Source organism: Madurella fahalii (assembly GCF_045866475.1).
Source record: "Madurella fahalii IFM 68171 DNA, scaffold_4, whole genome shotgun sequence".
NCBI lineage: Eukaryota > Fungi > Ascomycota > Sordariomycetes > Sordariales > Madurella > Madurella fahalii.
This window is the reverse complement of record NW_027263974.1, coordinates 4,247,198-4,269,739: the sequence shown is the minus strand read 5'-3', so window position 1 is coordinate 4,269,739 and position 22,542 is coordinate 4,247,198. Positions and strand designations below refer to the sequence as shown.

Genomic DNA, 22,542 nt, shown 5'->3' with positions numbered 1-22,542 from the left:
GTCAGCGGCAGACAGATCCCAGCTGGTGGAATTGATCGGCGAGGAATCGAGTCGGCCCCAGGCCCCGCATAGATCCGGCCTCAGGGGAGGAAGAGGATTTGCAAAACAGGGCAGGGAGGGGCGTGACCAAAGGCGAAGGAGGGCAGCGGCCTTCCTCTTATCCCACCCTCACGGTAACCTCGCCAGAGACGCGCATGTCGGTTTCAAGCCTAGGGGACAGGAACCAGGATCGCGAATGCGGTCCCCAATTTCCCCCAGATCAAGCCGCAACACCCACATAATTCTCTTGGATCCGAGATGCCGCAGTGCGACTCTGCGGCTTCGTCGCTTCATCGCCCCGTGGTCGCGGTTCCCGATGGCGAATGCGCTGAGCACCAAGAAAGACGCAAAGAGCTCGTAGGATCGGGTCGCCCGCACGCTAAGCGAGAAGCAGACTAGGCTCGTGCCTTGCAGGGGTTCCTGACGCCGGGAAGAGGCACAGCCCACCCCGATTTTTCATCTGCCTGCCATCGAATGTTCCCCCACGAAGCGAGGTTCAATGCTTCCCCGGCTGCAGGTTGCTGTCCACTAGCGCCGGAAGCTTGGGCATTCTAGGTTAGGTTGTGTAGGACCAAGAGGTCTCTCTCGCATCAGGTAATTTTGCGTCTTTTTTTATTTATTTTATTTTATTATTTTTCTCCCCCGTTTGCAGTCTCATCATCCCCTCCTTCCCCCTTCGGATTCTTCCCAAATCCGATATTCTTCAGCACGTGAGCCAAGCTGAAGAGATCTGTAAGGTATGCACTCATGCTCACATTGCAACAGAGCAGCTCGCGTGCATTTGCCAAGTAATATACGACACGTTGCATGTACCAACATTGGAAGCCACAAAATCTTTGCTGCTTACTCTGTCGATCTGTTAAGCGGGATGTACTGTACAATACTGCTTGTCCGGTCGACCCACTCTTCGTAGACCCTCACAACGAGTCAATCAAACAAACCGGCCTTGTACCTCAGCGAAATAAAAAATAGTTAACAAGGTCAGATAACACTAGCACTGTTGGATGGCCCTTTTTCATATCCTACCTAGCAGTACAGCTCCTGTTAAGGTATGTATAATACTAGTAGAGTACGCATGACGTTAACACCTACTACCTACCTAATACAGTGAAGAGTGGATTTGCATGGGAAAAGAACTTTTTCTGTTTTCCTCATAAGTAGGGTCTAGTATGAAGTCAGTCACAATGGCCAGGTTCACGGAAAAGAGCGGGTCTCGGCCGTCTGTTAAGGCAAGTACCTATAATTATCCCTTTGTCCAGTACCTTTCTGACCTACCCGGGTTTGGAGGGTACCTACGAACCGTTTCATTGGGCTATTAGGGAGAAACTTCGCGACTTATCGCGTTCTTAAGCTCTCAGACAAGTTGCTGCTCATCCCGATCGATCATCAAAACGTGGCCCTCGGTTTTCTGAGTGACGAATCAGAACAGTGCCCAACTAGGGTAATTACCTTAAATCCGAAGCGAACGGCTCCGCGCATGCATGCAGCGTTCGGCACCGCATTTTTCTGACAGAATGGGAGCCCAACTGCCAGCTCTCTCTTCTTAACCGCCCAGCTGAGCAGTGCGCGGGGTTCCTCTCCGGCTCACAACCACCTCGTAATTAGTACCTGATTCTTGTGCTCTTTTGCCCCATTTGGCGAGGCGGCGAGGCGGCCAGGTACACAGCTAGCAATGACTGCCCAAGCTGCACTCATGCTGGACGGCATGGCGTCGGGCTTGATTTCATTCCGCATCATCTGTCTCACCGGTCTCCTCCTCAATTTTCCACGGCCAGTAACGGCAAGCCTGCTGGAGGATGGAGAGGATTTCAGCAACAACCTAGTATCAGACCTCGCACCGCACGTCCCCGCAACAAAAACCATGTACCTTACCCAGGGAGTTGCTGACCCAAATGAACAGGCTGCTGGCCCTGTTCGGCGAGAGGGTCACAACCCAGTTTATGAGCCAGTCCACCGGCTGGGCTGACTGTATTGTCCTCGCCATGGCTCCGGTGGGCATCATCACCATCATTGTGAGCGCGATCCGCGTCGCCGGTCCCCCGTGGCTCAAGGCAATTATCGGACGAGCCAGGGAGAACATTGTTGCCGCTGAGCTCGAAGTCATGTCGTCCACGTCGTCGGAAGCCTGCGAGCTCTGGAACGGGAAAACCCGGGCTGTTGTCCGGTGTCCCGGAGCTGCAGACATTTGCGAATTCATCTGCATTTATCCTACTGCTGTGAAGAAAGAAGGACCAGAGAAAGGCAAACACGCCATCAAATGCGGTTCCATCAAGTCCGTCCGCATCATGGAAATAGACGAGGCCACCGTGTCAGATAAACCAAAATCAACTGGGCACGCCGGTACTGAGACAGATGATTCTAAACACGAAGACGTAGAGTCCAAGCCAGTCTCTAACCAGAATATTGCTGACGAAGCTGATCCCAACGCATCTCGGTTTCATTACCTTCGGATACAGGATTCGGGGACACGTGGGAGTATTGGTAAGAATTCCCTTGACGGCTATTTAGCCAGACGCTCAACTCTAACAATCAGATGTGAAGCAAGTGGCGTCTCAAAACTTCTAAGTTGGCCGGGAACGGCTCAGGGCCCCAGGTCCTGGATCAGAAGCGTTTTCTCATACGGGACACTGGGTGTACCTGGCAGCGGAGCGAAGCAGGCGTCTCCCACCACAGCCGCAGCGATAGAGCAAGAGCTCGGCGACGATGAGATGGCGATTGTTCGCAACCCCACGCATCCTGCCCCGAACATGTCTCTAAACTGCCGCGCAGACCATAAGCGTTGGCAGCTTTGGGTATGCGCAGGCATCGGCATCATCATGCAGGCGGGCGTCGTAATCTTCTTCGGCTTTCTGACTGAGCACGGGACGTTGGGATTCGAAAAGGACGGCGAGCCCGTGGAGGATTACGCCATGCCAACGGCGACCGTCGGCACCCTCATGCTTGTGGCGGGGATACTCATCTGCGCGCACGTCGTGGAAAAGAGCAGCACAGAAGTGGTCTATGAGGTTATCAAGAAGGGCAACGAATGCACTGCTGCCGTAGCTATCGTCTGGCTTCAAAAGCAAAAGACGGTGAGCGAGCAACATTTTGAGTCGGCAGCCGTTTTTCCCGGAATGAAACGCTACAGCGTCTACACCTCCAAGCGCACCATCGACAGCGATTACAATCGACAGGGCCACGAACCGGACACGCAAAAGGACCGCAAGGACCGGATAAGGGGCCTTTCAGTGTCAACATCAACCGTGGCCGATGATGCTCCGATCAGAAGAGAGAAGCCGTTAAGTACCACAAACTGGCAACTGAAAGGAATGACAATCATAGGAACTGTCGCAAGTCTCATTGGTATCATATGCCAATTCATCGGCCTCAGGGGCATGCATTGGCTTGCCACCATCGTCCAACTTGGCGCCATCATCGTCATGACGATTCTTAGGGCTGTAGTCAGCCGCCACATCGCTCAAGGGATGAAACATCAGGACCTCAAGCACTCATCAGGATTTGAACTGGAATGGTTCATCACGTCTCTTACCGCTCTTGACAACGCCCCTTGGCTCCCGGAAAAGCTGAATGACCCAACCGGCTGGCAGAAGCTGAAAGCCTGGCTAGCCAAAATCGTCGAGCTACATAGTCATTCCCCCTCAGGAAAGTTACCACAAGGGAAAGGCGATTCTGAAATGCAAACCAAGTATAGTACGGATGATCCTACTTGGATAATCCAGACCGGACACGCCGAAGACATACCGCAGGCTCTCGACGAGGAGGCAGCAAACCACGAACAAAGAAATCTACTGGGCCGGAAATTTCGAGAGGTTTCTGAGTTGTCCAGAGCACAGAGTATTCTTGATCTACGGCGATACCTAGGCGAGCTAGGCAAGTGGCAAGGTCCGGCTGTAACACAGTCCCTAGCTGTCGCGAAAGCAATTGAGCAAACTATGGGCTTCTTCATGTCTCATTCAGGAAAGCAAGTCAAGGACGGTCACTGTTTTACCTGGACCCTGAGTGTCAAGAACACGTGGAGGAAAAGCCAGGGCAACGGCAATGACGACGGCGATTGCAATGGCAAAGAGAACATCACCTTAAGCGTCAGGTACTCGAATGGCGGTTGGACAGCGCCTGTCGATGCGCTGGATGCGGCACTTTCACTGTGGCTCTACTCTGTCCAAGAGAGACGGCAGGGGAACCAGGATCCTAGATTTCCTTCCGGTAACGACCGCTGGATACGTGGCGGGCAGATTCAGCAGCAGAGATGTCTACAGATTCTCGGACCATCAACGGTCGGCCTCCTTCGCGATCTGGAATGGTGGGTGCCGAATGGCCTTGATGGGATCCTAGCAGCGGAGGTACGACAGGACCTAATGCAGGAAGAGGAGGAAGACCAGAGCTTCCCACACAAGGTTAGGGTGGAACGAATAGGTCGCAGCGGCGAGAGATGGCCCATTTTTAACGAAAGCAAGATGACGCCCTTCCTTGATGCAGGAGACACCCTGAGCGGCGAAGAATGCAAAAGGGGTTGGAAGCAACAGCCGGATTGTAAGGCGGATCAATTAACACTCTGGAAATGGCGCTCCGCTGCGGATATACGGAGCCAGAACTCCAAGCGCGAACAGGAGCAGAAGCCGCAAATTTGCTGCCCTTTAATCGTGGAGTCTCAAGAACCCTTGGCAAACCTGTACGCCAAGGACTTGTTCTCAGCTTTTGTCTGGTCACTGGCCAGTCACCTCGAACACTCGGTCATCAGCAGAAATTTGAAAGCAACTATTCAAGCTGGTAACACCACAGGCTCAGAAGCCTGGAAAGACTTCTCTCTCGGAAACCAGCATCTTTCACGACTCGTACAGAGTATAGCGGAGCTGGGTCTTTTGACGGAACGAGAAACATGGCTGAGCTTCATCCCTCCCCTGAGTGCGACGAACAATCTCCCCGGGCTAGACTCCGTGATCGACTTGGTCCAAGAGAATGCTTCCGGTCCCGAAAGAGAACAGATCTGGCCACAGGCGGGAGCAATCTACCGATGGCTGTTCGATATAGCCATGACATTTCCACCAACAAGTCACATTTACATCAAGTCTGTCGCCATCATGATGAGGTTTTACGCAAGGATGAAGGGTCCTGAAGTGAGGACCTCTTATTCCTACCGAGACGATGGGTACGACTACAGGGGGGACGGTCTGAAGGACGAGATGAAGATCACTCGAGAGAGATTACAAGCACAGAAGTCCCAGCACCCTTGGGTACAGAACAACTTGGACCGCTTTTTCAAGGTTCACCAGGGCTTGGCGCCCTTCGAGGCCTCCCCCGACACGGAATCAAAGTCCCCCAAACGTGGAATCGGGACCCGGCTGGAGGTTCCAGACTCGTGGCCCTCCGAACGTCTTGCCTACAGAACCTTTGAGAGTGCTCAAGATGTCTTTGACCGTACACCGCTTCATCATGCGATGCAAAGCAACGTCGGGAATCGAGCGATATTGTTGAGCCGACAAGAGATATCAGAACTCGCTGATGATTACGCTATCCGGGACTTGCGGCCAACAGGCTTCCGCGGCGGCTGGGAACCGGGCCCAGATCTTCTATCGGCGCTTCATGCCGAATTGCGACGGTACGCCGACGAAACAGAGAAATTTGTGCAAGAGAGTTGCAATCTGCCATTAAACCTAATGGACTGGTCGGACGAGTTCTCTTCGGCCATCTCCCTTCCCTCTCAAACTTGCCGATCCCTCTTGAAGAATGGAGCAGACCCAAACGCCCGAGACTTGGATCACTTGACCCCGCTACACTATGCCTGCCGAATCCTCAAGCCTGCCTCTGGAGTGGACTCGTTCGTAGACGGGTTTTTCTACCAACCACGAGCTCGACAGAGAGCGAAAGCCCTGATCTTGCACAAAGCAGATGTCAATGCCCGGGGCCTCGACGGCTCCACACCTTTGCACTGCGCGGCATCGAGCGGAAGTCCAGAATTGGTCAAGTTGCTCATTGAACATGGAGGCAATGCGAAGGCAGCCAACTTCGAGGGCCGCACACCTCTACATCTAGCTGCAATGACGGATGTGGCGTCACTTATTCTAGACTTGTTAGCCGCTGGTGCACATATCGAGGCCCAAGACAAGGCTGGCCGGACACCGCTTCACTTGGCCGCCATGTCCGGCGCCGCGGAGTCTATCCATGAGCTGATCAGCCGCGGCGCTCCCCCAAATGTCCAGGACCGCTTCAGAGCAACGCCGCTCTACACGGCCAGCATCTATGACTCCTATGAAGGCATCGAGGCTCTTCTCCACGCACGTACCGCCGAAGGGGCGCCTGTGTCTATCGATGTTGGTGCCGGGAATGCCCGTGGCGGGACTGCGCTTCATGGGGCAGCATCCGCGAATTCCTGCAGGGCTATCAAGGCCTTCTACACCTTTGGCATGGATGTTGAACCCAGAGATATTGATGGGTCTCTGCCGATTCACAATGCCGCCATTTCCAACGCGGTAGAGGCGGCAGAGCTCCTCATGACTTACATGGATCGGGATTCTTGGCCTCCCACGAACGATAGCGGCAGGACCCCGTTTCATGTGGCAGCCGAGTATGGGAACCCCGAGATCATAGTCGCAATGATCGACAAGGCGAACAAACTCCATTTCGCCCCGGAAGGCATTCTGAAAAAGGCCGGCGTCTACAGCTTCACGGCTCTTTCCATGGCTGTCGCTAACGGAAATCTGAACGCCGTGCAGGCCCTTCTCAAAGTAGGACAGCTTACATCCACAGGAACAACAGTGGAGCTACCGCCCCCCGCCGCGTCCGAGTCCGGTAGAAGCGCGGGAGACGATATCTTGAAGCGTTTACTGGAAGAGAAAGATGATATGAGACGGACGCCGCTAGCTCTAGCTGTGGAATATCGGGAAACGGAAATCTTCCTGGAGCTCGTCAAGCAGGGAGCCGATATAAGCGTGGTGTACGAAAATGGCCGAAACCTACTGCACAGGGCAGCAAGTGACGGAAACATGGAGATTGCCAGAGCCATCATCGAGAGTGTGAACCTTTCAGGGCCACCTGGGCGCCTAAAGACAATGCTCCAGCAAGAGGACAAGGAGGGCAAGACACCCAGGGACTTGGCAGAATTAGAGAAGCAGGAGGAGATGTTGGAGTTGTTGGACCGGGCGATTAATCAACTCGAGCAAGAAGAGATAGATCAGTTCGGGGTTGTAACGAGGAATAGGTGAGGCTGGCTATAAGTAGATCAGTCCGCACCGTAGGAGAGGAGAGGTTATATAAGGTAGGTAGAACAAGGGGTTGAGGGAATGGTCTTTGAGCGCTATCGGCTACATGGAGTTTTCGGTCTTGGAGTAACGATATACTGGGTCTCGCTAGATACCAAATTTCTGCGCAAGCCAAAGTTCTCCGCTAATTATTGTTCCCAGCGCTTCTGAAAACATGCCGCAAGGAAATAGGAATTCGTATACCTAAGGCTCTGTAAGAAAACCTGGGCGTTGTGGATCCGCAAGCTCAATGCACGTAGACGCGGTAGATATGCCTTTATCTGATTTATGCTTCGCGTTTACCCAACGACACATTGCTGCAAGGACTCTCTCTAGCAGCTTAAGGATCGATGAAACCGGGGATGTCAGAAATCGTCGGACCTCACTGATTGCCCTCGCCCACCCTGGTCCGCAACCTAAACGTCGCCGTTTTCCCCCAGGCGAATGGTTTTTCTCTTATTCAACATAGAAACATCAAAAGGTGGAGCTAAGACGGCAGTGCTCTCGAAATGAAGTTATTTGGTTGCACGGAGGAGAGTTCTTGGCCCAAGTGCAATAATAGCTGGCACGGGGTTTGGGAGCAATTGCTCTGTGGTCAGGAGAGCAATGGGCTTCCCCGAAAACCCCCGTTCCTTTGCGGCCGTTCTTCGGCGCAACTTGGTCGCATCCAGGAATCCAGGACCCAGCAAAGGCTACCTTATACAAGCAGCCAAGATAACCCCACCATTGCTAGTCAGATTCAGTGAGCTGCAAAGTGCGGCGCCGAGGCTGCGGGTGGGGTTAATTATACGGCCCAGGCTTACCAGAAACCTGTGAAGCCAAGGTCCGTCAAGCTCAAAGATAGGCAAACGATATGCCGTGCGACGTACGGTGAGAAGACGTCAGAACCTGTGAGGTTTACACCTACCCAAATGGATCCCTTGAAACTCTCATACTTCGTGACTGAGATCGTCATCCACCGCCACATCATTCGCAGCTCGAATGCTAGATAGACCACTGAGCGGGTTCCGTTGCCTTGGTGATTCTTCGTCATATGAAGAAGGTGCATGCCATTGGAACTTTCTAGCAAGCATGGTTAGCACCCGCAATAGTCACCGGACAATATGATCCCACGAAATAGCCCCCTAATCGATGCTACCTCGCCAAAGTTGGGGTCGGGCACTCTTCAACATCTTATGCGTCTCTACAATGAATAGGAAGATTATGCCCCTCGGTTGGGTGGAACTAGGCGAGGCGGTTGCCGGGCGGCTGTTTGCTATATCACGCGTCTACAAGCCTCGATTGCGACAGCGGAACCAAAACATTTTGCCAGGGCAATTGAGATCGCGGTTGCCGGACGCTCGCTCGATCAATAGTTGCACTTTGCAAACGCCCTCTTCATGGTTTGGCAGCCACGAGTACCAATTATCTCTCAACCCATCTTACCCAACACGCCCAAGTTACCTAAGTAGGTAGGTTCCCACGGAGAGCGTGATAGAGGGGCGAGACCTCGGCGAAGGTTCAAAACCGCCAGACTCCTGTAGACATGGAAGCTTCTATTGACCACGCCACACTCAGAGTTCCATGATCGTGGGTCGAATTGCCACATCCTCTTGAGCGTTCTCACGTTATTTGCCGGTAGTTTAAATGCTGTGGAACCCGGCTCTGACTCATCAGGCGCTGTGAGACCCATGAATGCAAATTCCGGCTTGGCATCGGAAGCTGCTGGTAAGCAGCTCTGTTAGTACACGCATAAGACGGCAGATTTCAGCTAGCCCGAGATAGCCTTAGCCAGGTAGGTTGTCAGACTCTGTAATAGTAGGCGTGCAAAGGCGCCTAGATTGCGGCGAAGCAGCTGCGCCAATCTGCCGGATTCAGAAAATAAACTCAAGTCCGAGAGAGTTCCGAGGTGTAACCAGACTGCAAACAAACTAGTCCTGTTTGAGCGTGAGCATCGCCATTGTTGCAATGTCCTGCCTAGGACTTTATGGATGGATAGGGGTCTCAAACTAGTAATAAAACCTAACATACCGCCCCGAGACCGAACGCCCGTTTGGATCAGTATTCGCACACACAATCCTGGAATCTTGACGACAGCAGCAAGCCACTTCGACTACCTTGCAACCCACTACCAGCCATGGCCCCCCAACTGCTTCTCTTCGCCGTCCTTGGTGCTATTACCCCGGCGCTAGCACAAGCCGTGGGCGACTTGACCACCATCACAACCGACTTGTTCGTTATGCAGACACCAGCCCCTGACGCCGGCGGCCCACCAATCTTGGTAACCTTCGCAGGCGTTGGGGGGGCTGAGGCACCATACAGCATTTCATACGAAGTCGACTGCCCTGTGAATGGTGGTACACAAACCCTTTCTCCGCCTTCCCCGCCTTGCGACTACCTCCACAATGCCCTTGTGCAAATTGGCACCGGAGGAATGACGTTGGACGTTACGCGACGATCGACGATCCTCGATAACAGCGCACAAACTTACATCACCGTGTAAGTCTAAGTCAACCTATCATACGCGTATTATCTCCATCAAAGAAACAAAAGTGCTGACTGGTGTTTTTTCTTTTTCGACAGAACGGGCTCGGCGAGCTGTAGGTTTGAGGGTACCGGTCCCACCGCAGCCGTGTGCGAGGGCCACTTGACCAGCCTCCCAACAACCATGAGCGTTTCCGAATCCGTCACACGCTCAGAGAGCACAGCCGTGACCGAAACCCTTTCGACTAGCATTGCGGATATTGCGCATCATACGATCCGTATCCCCGTGACGGGCGTAAACATACCGACCCAGACTTCCTCAGCTCGTAAGCTTAGTACGCAACAGGCGACGCTTGCCGGTGTTGTGGCCATCATTGGCGGCATAGCTATGCTTTAGATTGAATAAGGCAAGGTTTCGAAAGCTTTGTTGTAGAGCTGGTTCATACCTAATTTTACTTTTATTGGTATTTGGGCGACCGTTGAAACTAGTACCTTAATTATAGATGTCAGCTTAAAATCGATCGGGGAATGCTCTCCTTCCCCTTCCTCCCCGCGTTATGAGCGGATTTGGCGCTCTGCAAGAACCTCTAGCCGGCTTCCTCCCCTAGCTGTCTGTAGCTTTGCCGATAAGTACAGCTGCCATAAAGTCCGAAAGATAGTCCGCATCATCGCCAGGGCTAAATTACGGTAGGCACCTTACTTATCAAGCGCGGTGTGGGCCACACAGCACCATGCGAGAGCGGCGAGGGGTAAGAGTTGCCAACCTATAGAGAAATGGGATATCATGGCTCTCTATATCGCCTCGGGGCGGCTACTCTGGATTTCCAATTGGCATGCTATTCTACGAAAGCCCTTCGTCTTCTGATGAATGATGTGTGTCACCCATTCAAACCCGGATAAATTTAGTCGTCGCAAGCCTCCCAATCTAATATCTGCGCTGTGTTCTGGCCGCGCATGCTGAGATAATTATTGCTTAGCTTGAATCGATAATGACATGAGAGTATCATGATCGCACTGATATGGGAAACAGTAGGAAACTAAGAATAGCATTTACCACGAATCGTGCATTGTCAATGGTCTTGGGATATCGAAATCCCTTGGTCAATGTCAATGACTGCAATGCAACTGCTAGAACACAGCTCAGGTAATACCAGCTCAGCGTATGGATCTGGAAGCAAGCTCCAAACCATATGGTATTACGCGGTAATATTAATGTAAAGTACGCTAAATGCAGTAATGGCTTACTACTTGTCCGGCTCGACGAGCCATCATCATTGCGTTTCCTTCCTCTGTGTCTGGGTGGGAGCTGGAGCGGGTTCCCTGCCCATTATTCGTGGGAATGGGTCATTACAGCTTTACCCTAGCACTTGAGATCCGCCGCAGCCGTATCAGCCATGCTCATTAATTAGTGGACTGGCTACCCCTGGGCGGTGCAACGTTGCCATCTTCTTAACTTTGATTTGTTTCATTTGCTTTCGTGGCGTTGGTGGGTACGCTGGTGGCTCAGCTGCCCAAGTTCCTTGTCGCTCCTGACCGGTAGTAAAGTTTCCATCTATTAAAATAAAAGTTGATAAAGGTTGCTGGAATTCCATCCAGGATACCGGCGTGCCAAAACTCTCAGCTACACCCCATGGTTAAAACCTAGGTCTGGCACGAAGGGCTGCTGGTCACTACTGGAATCCCATCTCTTTGTATTTCATATTGGTGGGCCACATCGGCCGTAATGCTGCTTTCCGGCAATGAGAAAGTCGTGATATTGCAGCTGCTCGTTTCAAGCAGTTAGAATCTTGTTGCTTTCCCACAGCTCTCTTCCGGGGACAGTGTGGTGGGCTTGGATACGAACTTCACCTAATAAGCCAGCTTGACTCCTTTGAAACCGCTGTAGATTCCTTCTGTCCCGGATTGTTGAGCCGTGAGTCTGCCTGGTGGGCATCGTGGTGTGGAGAGGAATCAAGAAGAAATGCCGCGATGACCAAGGTGGTGCCTACCACAAAGAACTGAGCGGACGAGAGCCGGCTCTGGAGCCACAACAAGGGAATCAAAACCTTGAGTGCCAAGAGGCCAGTCCTTAAGAGCAGTTCAGGCAGGCCGATGGCGCGTGTCCGCTCTTGATTCTCCATCTGCATTACCGTTCTGATGCAGGACTGGAATGGTAAGGATCGAAACCACCCCTGTTTACCGGCGACACAACGTTGCTGCGCCTCAGGAACCGACATTCCGCTTGGTATTGTCCTCGGGCTCTTAACATTGTGCCCACGGGTGGTCTTTTGTCAATTGGCCACCGGGGGAGCGACGAACGCAAACCCAACAAATCGCAGGAGGGACGCATCATGGTCGAGCCACGTGCGCGATAGCCGTACTAAGCAGTCTTGGTGTTCGGTCAAGAAGCCGTGGGGGCATCCGCGATCATTACCGATGAAAACCAGCGTCCTCCTCATCCACGTTTACAGACACTTGGCTGATGTGCCGCGATAACCAGCAGCCCTCCAGTAACACTGGAACATTAGCGGCTGTCGACGCGCCCCTGTAATCTCGAAGACAACGAGGTCCGGACAGGGATGCGTGCCTTGTTCACGCAACGCTTGGCTCACCAATCGCGCCCGCGATTCCCACACATCCTTCTCATGGGCGTGACGTCCACCACGGGACGCGACGACTTCGTCAGCGCGGGCGTCGCCGTCAACTGCACCAGACAGTCTCCACCATCGCAAAGCCCAGACCAGTCCGGAATCCACGCCGATCTCGACAGCCCTTGATGTGCGATTTCCGCCGATCCGGAACGCAAACACGGTGGAGCCGCTGGGCTTACCACGTCCCCATACCGCTATTCATCAGAGCGCAATGCATTCCCCATGTCGCGAGTCGCGGAGCTTTCCATCCTTGCTCCTCCTTCTTCTGGTTTCTGACGGCCGGAAACGGGCGAGGGGGTCATGGCGGCGTCGGCGAGATCTGCAGTCATCTTGCTCGAAACAGAAGTCAGCGAGGCGCTTGTACCAAGAATCCTTGATTGCCGGCTGCTACCCAGCTGCAGGTTTGCTGCGCGGGAATCACATCGACTGCACAGTGTATGCGACGGCGGGCCGGGGGCAAGGGCGCGATGAATGTTTCAATGTTTCCGCTTCTCGGTTGCGGCCGTTGGGGAGAGTGCAAGGCACGTAAAATTCGCTCGCAGGGCCATCACAACAGGACGGTAGGTGCAGAAGCCCCTTCTGCGAATTCTGCCTGGGCTGTGTCTGGCGTTCCGATTTACACTATCAAGCCACAAATTAGGGTCGTGCGAAGGCCCCCTGGCCGGCCCGCTGTAGGGCCGTGGACGGGGAGTCTCAGAGGCGGTGGCTTGCCCCAACTGGGAAAAGCCCCAGGAACCGGTCCGCTGATCGTTTCCCAAAGCAAGCTTCGACAAGGGTTCGACAAGGGTTCGACAGTTGACTGTTGTGGAGAGGGCAGCAGGGTCCTGCTTTTTGGCCTTCCCGTCACGCGAATTGACAAGTTCTCTTCAATAAACCCGCACTGGTGAGCACAGCATGGCTCGCTTGGCGTCAACATGGGCCACCTCCCGTTATGTCGGGTCCCATCTGCAAGCCTGCCTTGTTTTGTGCAGCGAGTGCCCTGCTCTCTCTCTCTCTCTCTTTCTTCCCTCGACTCTTCCCTCGCCGTTCTCTCCTCTTCTCTTGCGGCCGCTCGTGCATTCCTTCACTGATAGTCTGACCCGTCTGGAGCCTTCACTCATTTGGCTCTGGAGACGGCTCGTGCTCCGATACCAGGACAAAGCTATCGTCGCCGCTCCTTCGACTAACAGACCTCAAGACTCGCCGGGGATTGGCCGGGACGGGACCGCCATGTTGCACTGACCACCATTCGTTCTCACCCACCACCAACTGGAAGCCAAAATGCATCTTCCAGTGCTCGGGCCCCGCGAGGGGACGCCTTTCGAAGAGAAAGGGCTTGGGAAAAGGATACTCGGCCAAGTCGTTGATACACTGTTGAATCCCGTGTGCAAGACACTTCCAGGTGTTCCGGGATGTTCAGACACAGACCCGCCCCCAACACCTCCGGCTCCCGTGCCAACCCCGACGCCAACGGCGACCCCACCGGCATCAACGCACAAGCCCGAAAACGACCCGCCTCCCCCGCAGGATACAAGCAAACCGGACACCCCCAATCCCCCAACCGAGAAACCACCTCCCGGTGCGGGATCGGATTCCGGGGACTCTGGCTCCAACGGGGGCTCTTCGGGTTCAGGCTCGGGTTCGGGTTCATCAAACTCCGGGACAGACGTCGGCTCGGGCTCGGGCACGGGCGCTGGCACTGGCACGGGTAATTCAGGTTCGTCAGGGTCCGGTGCCGGCGGTGGTGCAGCGGGTCCCACTCCTACTCAAGGCGGAAGCCAAGGAGGTGGCAACACATCAGGAGCCAATGGCAATGGGAATGGATCTGGAATCGACAACCACTCATCGAACGCTGCAGCGAGTGTCGAGCAAGGTACCTCGGGGCAGGGCGGGCAGTCGCAGCCCACGCCGGCAGTTGGTTCGGGGTCGGGCGCATCCGACAATGGTGAAGGTGCCGCCGGAGGTACTGCTGGAGGCACTGCCGGTGCTGGAGGCACTGCCGGAGCCGGAGGGGGCGTCAATCCCACTCCCGTTAACGGGTTTGCACCGGGAGCCACCGGCTCACCCTCGTTTACAGGCGACAACTTTGATCCCGACGCATTTGATGGGCTGCAAGGAGGCGCAGGGTCCGAATACACGGGAGGCGGGAGTACCGTGACCGCGGGTGGTGATAGAGGCGGTGATCGTAACGGCAATGGCGACAATGGCAGCACGGCCAATGCTCAACATCCAAGCTCATTGGGCGGAATCATCGGTGCTATTGTTGGTATGTTTGGCCCCGTTCGGCCCCGGTTCCCCAATCCATTGAACTCCCTGCTGACTTTCCAGCTATTCTTGTCGTCCTCTTGGTCCTTGCTGCTCTGGTCTACAGGTACCGACGTACGCGACACGTCCAGGCTTTCCTGAGGAAGTTCACTCCTTTCAAGATCTCGCCATATACAGAATCCGAAAAGAAGCGATCCTCAATGGGCGCTGGTCTTCTGTTCACGGACGGCCTGCTGGGAGATGCCCTGATGAACGAGAAGCGAGGCACGATGGACTACGGCACCACCTTGCCGCCGCCAGTCACCCACCCAAATCGAGCTATGGCTCGTCCTGAACGGCCCGATGGCCCTCCTGTGATAAACACTGTTATTGCCAACAACCGGGTCTCCACGCCAATCAGCCCACACCTAATCGACGTCTCTCCCCTGTCGCCCGGGTTTCCAATGTCTCCGCCTCCGACAGTGGCCAAACGCTCCAGCCAAGATTCACTCGGCGGCGTCAGCATCGCCAGCAGCGGCATATTCTCGCCATCGCTCCTCTCATGGGGCGTACCGCCGTCTGAAGCTCAGAGCATCATGACTTCACGACCTCCTAGCCCCCATGGCGCGGAAACGGCAGCTCGCCACCCGCCCATGCCGGCCCTGAGCCCTTTGACGCCATCGTCACCCTCAAACTGGCAAAGGCCACCGAATTGGGATTGAGTGGACCGGGTTTTCGATGATTTCTTTTCTTTGCAACTTAAAACATGGTGTAAGACGTTGGTGTGCGTTTGGCTGGTGGGATGTCAAGCTGGGGCTGGGTTTCACGATGTCCGCATGAATTGATAGGACCTACTACGGTGGAAAAGCCTCCTGTACAAGTACATGAACTGTACATCTCACGATTCTCCCGATATGCAAGACCCGGAAAATGCTCCTACAGCCTTGCAATCACTATCACTGCTATCCATCTTTCTGGAATTTCCACTTCCTCAGCCTGAGATTGTTGGACTAGCCGTATACCCTCATTCCTTCTGTACCACATTCTTGTTTTTACTATGTATTGTACCGCAGTTTACCTATCACTTTAATGTTTCATGTATATAGTTGCGAACCGCTAGTGTGCCTTGATCTCAATCCGATCAAATCCTTCCCCTTGAAGTGGACCATGGTTAGGGCCATCTTGCTTATGCACGGTCTCGCGGCTAATTATAACTTCACGAAGGCGCAGCACCCGCTCATTCTTCCAAGTGACCAGGGCCAAACGGGGTGCGAAGTGGACGATCAAAGACAAGGGGACGGAGCAGCTGCGGATGTGTTTTATCCCGCAAGTTACCCATTCAAGACATTGGGCAGCCATTCGCATGCAGTATTTGCAGGACTCTCATGCACTTGTACGTTCACGGTCCCGTCCGTTTGGCGGGTCGGAACCAAATAATACTATGTAATGAAGCCGCCTCAGTCCATTAGCTCCGCCATCCAACACCGAGTGTCTAAATCCCACTTGATATGAATCCTTCCCATCTCTTTGCGAGCTGCTGAGGGAGTGACACGCGTCGTCGCTGGCGGGAACGACGGCAGTACCAAACCCGGCTCTGCCGATCCCTCTAAACCTAATATCAAGCTTGCTCCATCCGCTCATCTCCACAACAAACTAATCCTTCTCCCGTCCAATAGCAATCGGTACCACCGATGCATTCGTCAACCGCTATCCGCTGCCAATGCCCTATGAAGACGCAAAAGCGAAACTTGCCGGATGTTTGTTCCGACAGGTCATACCCATGCCTCGCGATCATACCCGCCCCCGTCAACATTGATGGCCGCAATCTCAGCAGGCGTCACATCTCCCATATCTTGGTTCCGCAAACAGCCTCCATGCCTCCTTTACCTCGACTGGGGAGTCCTTTCCGCCCGTGAAGGTATCACTCACTTTTAACCCGCTGCGGCAAAGAGCTTCCTGAGGGGAGGCGCTATGTCCTCTACGTCGTATCTTTGTTCTTAGATTGGGTCGCGGTTCTTGCTGGCAATTATGCACTCGGCAGTTTGCTCCTGCTGCCGCAGCTGGTTTTATCGAATCACCGATTCTGGACTTGGAGGGTTGCGGAATACCTACCCTTGCAGCTCGCAAAATCAATGCTGAGGTCGACGTGCGAAATCAGCAAGGCTGTCACGCCTAAAGATCTCAGAGAGGTCCTATCTAGGGCTTCGCCTTGGAAGGCCCCAGACAACGACCACGTACGGGCCTTCTGAAGGCTTGTGGGTAGCTACTGTGCAGGGTTCTGGCACTCCTGCTTCAGAGGTGTGTCGAGCTTAGTGTGGTTTCCTAGGAGGCCTAAGGAGGCCATCCAGTAGTTACAAGAAGAGTAACAAAGGTAGCCGAGGCTTACAGCCCACCACAAGGCAAGCAAATAGCAAACAAGGAGCATACGTCTCCTAAACTGGTTACTTGGTTAAGGTACGGTAGTTACCGCGCAGGTTAGGGGGGCTTAAAGGCAACGAGCTACAACTTCCTTGCTACAGCGAGTTGGGAGAAACTGTCCCCTGGGATTTTGGATCCTCGGATCGGAAGGTGACATGACTGGGATGACGCTCCGGAGACTGAATCTCGCGGAGAGCCAATGTTATTTTGCACCTTAAGTAATCAGGGCCGTCTGGGCCATTGACCCTTAGACAGGACATTGAATTCTACATCATGTTTCCCTACACTTGTTGCTCGTGCATTTTGGGAGCTTTTCTCGCATGCGAAGTAATCCTGATTAGGCAGAACTCCATCCGCACATGTTGCTTTGGCCTTGTCTGGGCTGAGGAACCGGGCAAAGCACGCCTTGGAAGCGAGTGACGTGGTATAAAAATACCTACCCAACGGCCTCCCAAGCTCCCGGCGGCTGTGGTCGACGATAAAGAGGAGTCGTGACGCCGGTCGAGTATAATTCGATGGAACTCGAGGCATCACATGTCTGCACCGAGCCATTGCACGGAGATCTCTACCGAAACATGGACCTGGCAGCTGTCCGTTTTTTGAGGTTTGGGAACGCGACCTGTGATTCAACCCCTCAAACGCCAAAACATCCATCAGCGATTCTCAGGGCAGCAGCTAATCCTGTTGTGTAACACTATAATACCTAAGGTAGTAGTGTCTAGTGATAAATTATGGTGGTGATGCGGCGTATTGGCGAGTCAACCGCCTGGCCTTATATTGTGGTTTCTCTAACACGCCCGTTGTTCCTAAACCTTATAGGAGCAACGCTAGACGTAGAAGCTGTGTGTTTCTATCACCGTTGCTGTATCATAGCTCTCATTCAGAGTCACTTTTCTCTCTCCTTTCGGGTAGACTCGCCGCCGGCAGTCTCTCATGGCAGCGTTTGTAGCTTTGCAGCAAAGGGAAAGACGATGTGACACTCCGAGAACCTGGTTGAATCATGTAAATATTCTGAATACCACAGTCTAGTGCGCCCACATTTGTACTATGCTGGATAGATCTCTTCGAGAAGGAGCTTTGATATCCCAAACTTTTCCGTCGAATCTGATCTCTTGGTCATGCGCCTTTCTATCCAGGCTCATGAAGATACCTGCTACCCGCTGGTTTCTAAGCTTTTCGATCTCATGTTGCGGCAATCGCTTGACCGGTGGTAGATCAGTCTTGTATGGCGCATGCTCCCCGGGCATCCAATCGTTAAGCAGGCGAGCGTTGAGCAAAAGCTCAGCCATGTTGTCTCGCTCTCTAGCACCCTCTGGTGTCTGGAACGCGGCGGGAATCTTCAAAATAGAAAATCGGTATCCCCGGTCCGAAAGCTTGTGAAGAGCACGTGTCTGGATGGCCCGAAATCGGCGGTAATGATGGCTGCAGGGGTCCAAGAACCGGAAGTACAGCTCTAGGTCTTCTGGGGCTTGGAGGTATCTGTCCGATTTCAAGTCACATCCGAGAACCAGACAATATGCATCCCGGTCGCGCCGCCAATCCGTCCCTTCGCCTTCAGGATCCGCCGAAAGAGCCTGACGGAGCACGCTTGTGGCAAAATCTCGGCAAACGGCCTGTGTCGATATTGCAAACCGAGAAACGCGAGTCGAAAGGATATGCGAGGAAGTAAGAAACTCCCAGACGGTGTAGTGTGCAAGTGTGATGGAGCAAGCGGCAGCATCGGTGGGGGGGCCTTGGCTTTGAACCGTGATGAGACAGCTGCAGAGATCTTGGAGGTAATCCCAGTCAAAGACTTCGTTTTCGCTAGCTGGGACACTGCCGTACAAGTCAAAGGTGACTACCTCGAGTAGCAGTTTTGCGTTGATAGCTCGACGGACTGGCCAAGGTGCTCTGGAATCGCCATAGATCCATAGGAGAACGCGAGAGACGAATTGCCGATCAGCTTCTGGGATAGCGTCGAATATTCTGACGTAGGTCTCGCTCAGGTCTGGGGGCAAGTCTTGCAGAATGGAGAAGAGTTTCGTCTTGTCACCAAGCCTCTCAATGCTGTGGAGTTGACAATCAACCCAGCGGAACCTATTCTTTTAGTCGGAGAAGCTCATTCAAAGTCCACTAAGGCTCAACTTACATGCCATTAGCCTTTCCTACCAGCGCATCTTCAATTTCTTGGAAAGAGTCACGCCATCGCCGGAGACGAAAGCTAGAGTTGAGCCTCGTACGAATGTGGCGCTTGATATCGGTATCAACATATCGGTTTTTCATCGATATAGATGTCGATATCCCAGAAAAGACGCGCTCAATATCCCAGTATTTCCGACTCGTTGCGAGGATACGGACCTTTTGGAATCGGCTATCCAGAGTCATAATAGCGAGCAGATGTACCAGCTCGTCCCTAGGTGTGCTCTCATCGACCGCATCTACAATGATGAAAAGGCCCTCGAGCCGCACTAGAGCAAGCTCCAGTACGTACTGCAGCTCAGGGAGGGTGGGCTCACAGCCTCGATCGTGGAGCTGTTTGAGTTGAGATGGCGCCCACCTCAACTGCCGACATACCTGGGAAACAACCCAACTCAGGAGCGGCAGGGATTCGTCTTGGTCGTTCGAGTAATGGCAGTAGTAATAGGCATACTTCCGGTTGGTGGTGCCTTCACAGAGGAGCTTCATCTGTTCGATGGCGAAAGATGCTAGAACTGTCTTGCCGGCGCCAGGGATTCCATGGATCCAAAGCATTCGATCGGGGGATGTTGATGACATCCACGATTTCATCTCGGCGGACCGTGCGAGCCAGGCGCATGTGTGCGGTTCATGTTTGCTGATTGCGGCATTGTGTAGCCGTGACGGATTTGTCCTCTCCAGCCAAATGTGAATATCCCGGCGCTCGGATTCTTGGCCAGTTAGTCAGACGAATAAGGCGTGTGGGTGGGGTAAAGAAGCCATACCAGACACATCGATTGCAACTTTTGGATGCTTGTTTTGATACCTTGCAGCTCGTGACTAGAACATAATGAGAAATCAGCACTAAGGTTGGATCTTCAATATGAGCGGCTCACATAACGTCACCCGACAGCATCAGGAGTAGAGTAGTTTTGTGCTGTGAGAGTTCAGCCAGGAATTTTCTGGCCTTGCTCTGTTTCAGCGGCCAAGCAAGCTCAGCGATAGTGAGGCGGCGGCGACAACCCTGGCTCGTGTCGGCAGGAAGAAGGCCCTCGAGGTCAGAGAGGCAGCGGTGACAGGCTTCGAGGGGACCACCCTTAGCAAAGAGAGATAGCTGGTCGGTTTCTGTTAGGTCGTCAACAATTGCTCGGAGCGACGACACTTCGCCGTGGATCATGCGGAAGTCGCTCGGCGCGTCTTGGAGCCCATCGATACAGTATTTGCTTAGCCGGATGATGCGATCCGCGAGCCCGATAAAAGCCAAGAGACTGGCTCCAACGGATAGAGGGTCCGCCATTTCATCAACCTTTTGACATCCAAGGTCGGGGGAAGGGATGCGGGGATGGACAAATATTGATCGCTGGCTGCCTGACAACCCTGTGCCCCAATAGGAACGCTCACGCACGCTGTGACACGACATCACCACGTGATAGCAGAGCAACCATTCCCATATCTGCAGGGCTCTGCAAGCACCGATGCTGCCAGGAAAAACCGGGACCGAACCCATTGAAAATGATCTTGCACCCGCGAGTTGGATGTTAGCTGCTCTGTGTTGCTTTGCTATGGTGAATTGTTAGTCAAGGCGGGCACAGTTACTTGGCTGGGACCAGTTAGTTCTAGGCTGTTGGACATATCCCGAGCAGGGAATGGCCCATTTAACAAAGTCGGAAACAATGATATCAAACATGATGCCAGTTCCGGCTGTATATCTGATGGAGCTTCCAATTGGGGAACGCTCTTGAGGCGCCTGTCACCTGTTGCTGAGTCCCATCGCCGGGGAAGAAACATAACAAAGTCACCCGATGAACGAAATATCCACCAGCCTCGCGATTCCCCATTCGTTCCCCGACTTGTTTCTGCAAAGCAGTAGCCACGTCCCTGCACTGCGCAACATTTGACCTCTCTAGGAAAAATAACCAGCAATGGAGCGCGGCACTGAAACTAGCCCCTACTGAAGGCATACGAGTATAGGGCTCTCCATATTTGGTTGTTCTTCTTTATCCAATGAAATCAACCACACCAGAGACGCTCCCGAGGATGTCGCAATCTCCCGGCACGCTTATCATTAACGTTACACAGCATGCTCGGCACAGGTAATGATTAGGTCGTCTTTGGTGTATCAGCGACGTCCCGCCGACCATCAAGGTACATCCTCAGCTCGGCAGATTGAGTGCCCGAAAGTATTGGAAGGGCGACGTTCACTGACATGAAAGTTTCTCGCTGCTTTCTGGTATAAGTGTGCGACGCTACTTTCGTTTGATTTCTCATGTTGTGTCACCCCGTAAGCCCGGGGAACAAGCCTGTCGGCCAAGGGGTGCCCAAAAATCCCCTTATCCCTCTTTCGTTGCGTTGATCTTCTCCAGCTGAGCGAAGCCAACCCTCCATTACGCTTACAGGTTATCTTTGTATTATTATATGTATTTTTTTTTCTCGATCTTTCCTTGCGCTCACTAAGGTATAATTTATCTCATTGTTCTTTCGTAAAACGCTCTCTCTCGGAATCTCCACCTTGCTTTTTGCTTAAACCTAGCCTCCTATAGTGTTAAAGGTACAAGTGCTCTCCCTAATGTACCAGTATAGAAGCCTGTACATTCTAAATCAAGGTTCGTTTCTGGCGGGCGGAGACAATAGAGCTGCTATACCGGGCTCAGTTATTGGTAACAGTTCAGCTAACATTTGGGCGGCTCTTGACTACCCAGCTGGCGTGGTCACCTACGTCGAAAAGAACCTCCCCTGCTACCAGCTTCCCGGGCCCCCTTCCGCTGTGTTGGTCCCTGTGGGCCAGGTAGTAGTAGCCAACTTCTATCTCCCCCTTAGGCGCGTTCGACTGGGTCACCGCCTTCGAATGTTTCCCCCACCGTGGTTCCCGCTCCCTCCTTGCGACGGCAGACTTTAACGCCGGCAATCCCGCATGACAGCATGGATCTCGCTCTTCTCTTTGCGATTCTGGCAGCTCTGCTATTCTCCACGGCTTCGCTCATCTTGGTGCTGACCCACCGCTCCGCGACGCCACCCACATTTGCAGACAACGCCCTCGATCTCGTCTTCGGGACCGCCAGGTGCCTCTGCTGCCCACGTCGACCGTCAACTGGGCGTCCGTTCAGACCCCAGGTCCGTGATGGCCTGTTTCGGCCTCCCCCGGTTGCTGCCCCTGCCCTGTGGTTCCGGGCAGCCGTTGGGGTGACTTCGTCTTTGTCCTTGGATTGGCCCGTCCGAGACGTGTCCCTCCCTACACCCTAACGGATCCCACTGTAGACGGCGCTTTCCATCGCCTCTGGGGCGCGTTTAATCTTTCTGCGACCGCGTGTGGCACCGTGCGCCGCTTTCAGAAGGCCCAAACATGGTTCGACGAAACCTGTCGTGCCGCAACAACGAGTGCT

The 22,542-nt window shown here is 53.6% G+C and overlaps 4 protein-coding genes across 4 annotated transcripts; 3 read left to right on the top strand and 1 right to left on the bottom strand.

The window, feature by feature from the left end:
• Nucleotides 1–1,711: 1,711 nt before the first annotated feature.
• On the top strand, nucleotides 1,712–7,238 carry MFIFM68171_08234 (uncharacterized protein; the record flags this gene model as incomplete). The annotated part of the gene is made up of 3 exons (XM_071063654.1): nucleotides 1,712–1,878; nucleotides 1,940–2,520; nucleotides 2,713–7,238. 3 exons carry the CDS (start codon nucleotides 1,712–1,714, stop codon nucleotides 7,236–7,238), a joined length of 5,274 nt encoding a protein of 1,757 aa, XP_070919755.1.
• A 2,152-nt stretch (nucleotides 7,239–9,390) lies between these two features.
• MFIFM68171_08233 (uncharacterized protein) lies at nucleotides 9,391–10,134 on the top strand (the record flags this gene model as incomplete). The annotated part of the gene is made up of 2 exons (XM_071063653.1): nucleotides 9,391–9,752; nucleotides 9,837–10,134. 2 exons carry the CDS (start codon nucleotides 9,391–9,393, stop codon nucleotides 10,132–10,134), a joined length of 660 nt encoding a protein of 219 aa, XP_070919754.1.
• Nucleotides 10,135–13,627: 3,493 nt separating this feature from the next.
• On the top strand, nucleotides 13,628–15,312 carry MFIFM68171_08232 (uncharacterized protein; the record flags this gene model as incomplete). Its single annotated transcript, XM_071063652.1, has 2 exons — nucleotides 13,628–14,612; nucleotides 14,675–15,312. The coding sequence occupies 2 exons, from the start codon at nucleotides 13,628–13,630 to the stop codon at nucleotides 15,310–15,312; spliced, it is 1,623 nt and encodes a 540-aa protein (XP_070919753.1).
• A 2,721-nt stretch (nucleotides 15,313–18,033) lies between these two features.
• MFIFM68171_08231 (NACHT domain-containing protein) lies at nucleotides 18,034–20,459 on the bottom strand (the record flags this gene model as incomplete). The annotated part of the gene is made up of 5 exons (XM_071063651.1): nucleotides 18,034–19,084; nucleotides 19,137–19,698; nucleotides 19,785–19,893; nucleotides 19,948–20,002; nucleotides 20,059–20,459. The coding sequence occupies 5 exons, from the start codon at nucleotides 20,457–20,459 to the stop codon at nucleotides 18,034–18,036; spliced, it is 2,178 nt and encodes a 725-aa protein (XP_070919752.1).
• Nucleotides 20,460–22,542: the final 2,083 nt, after the last annotated feature.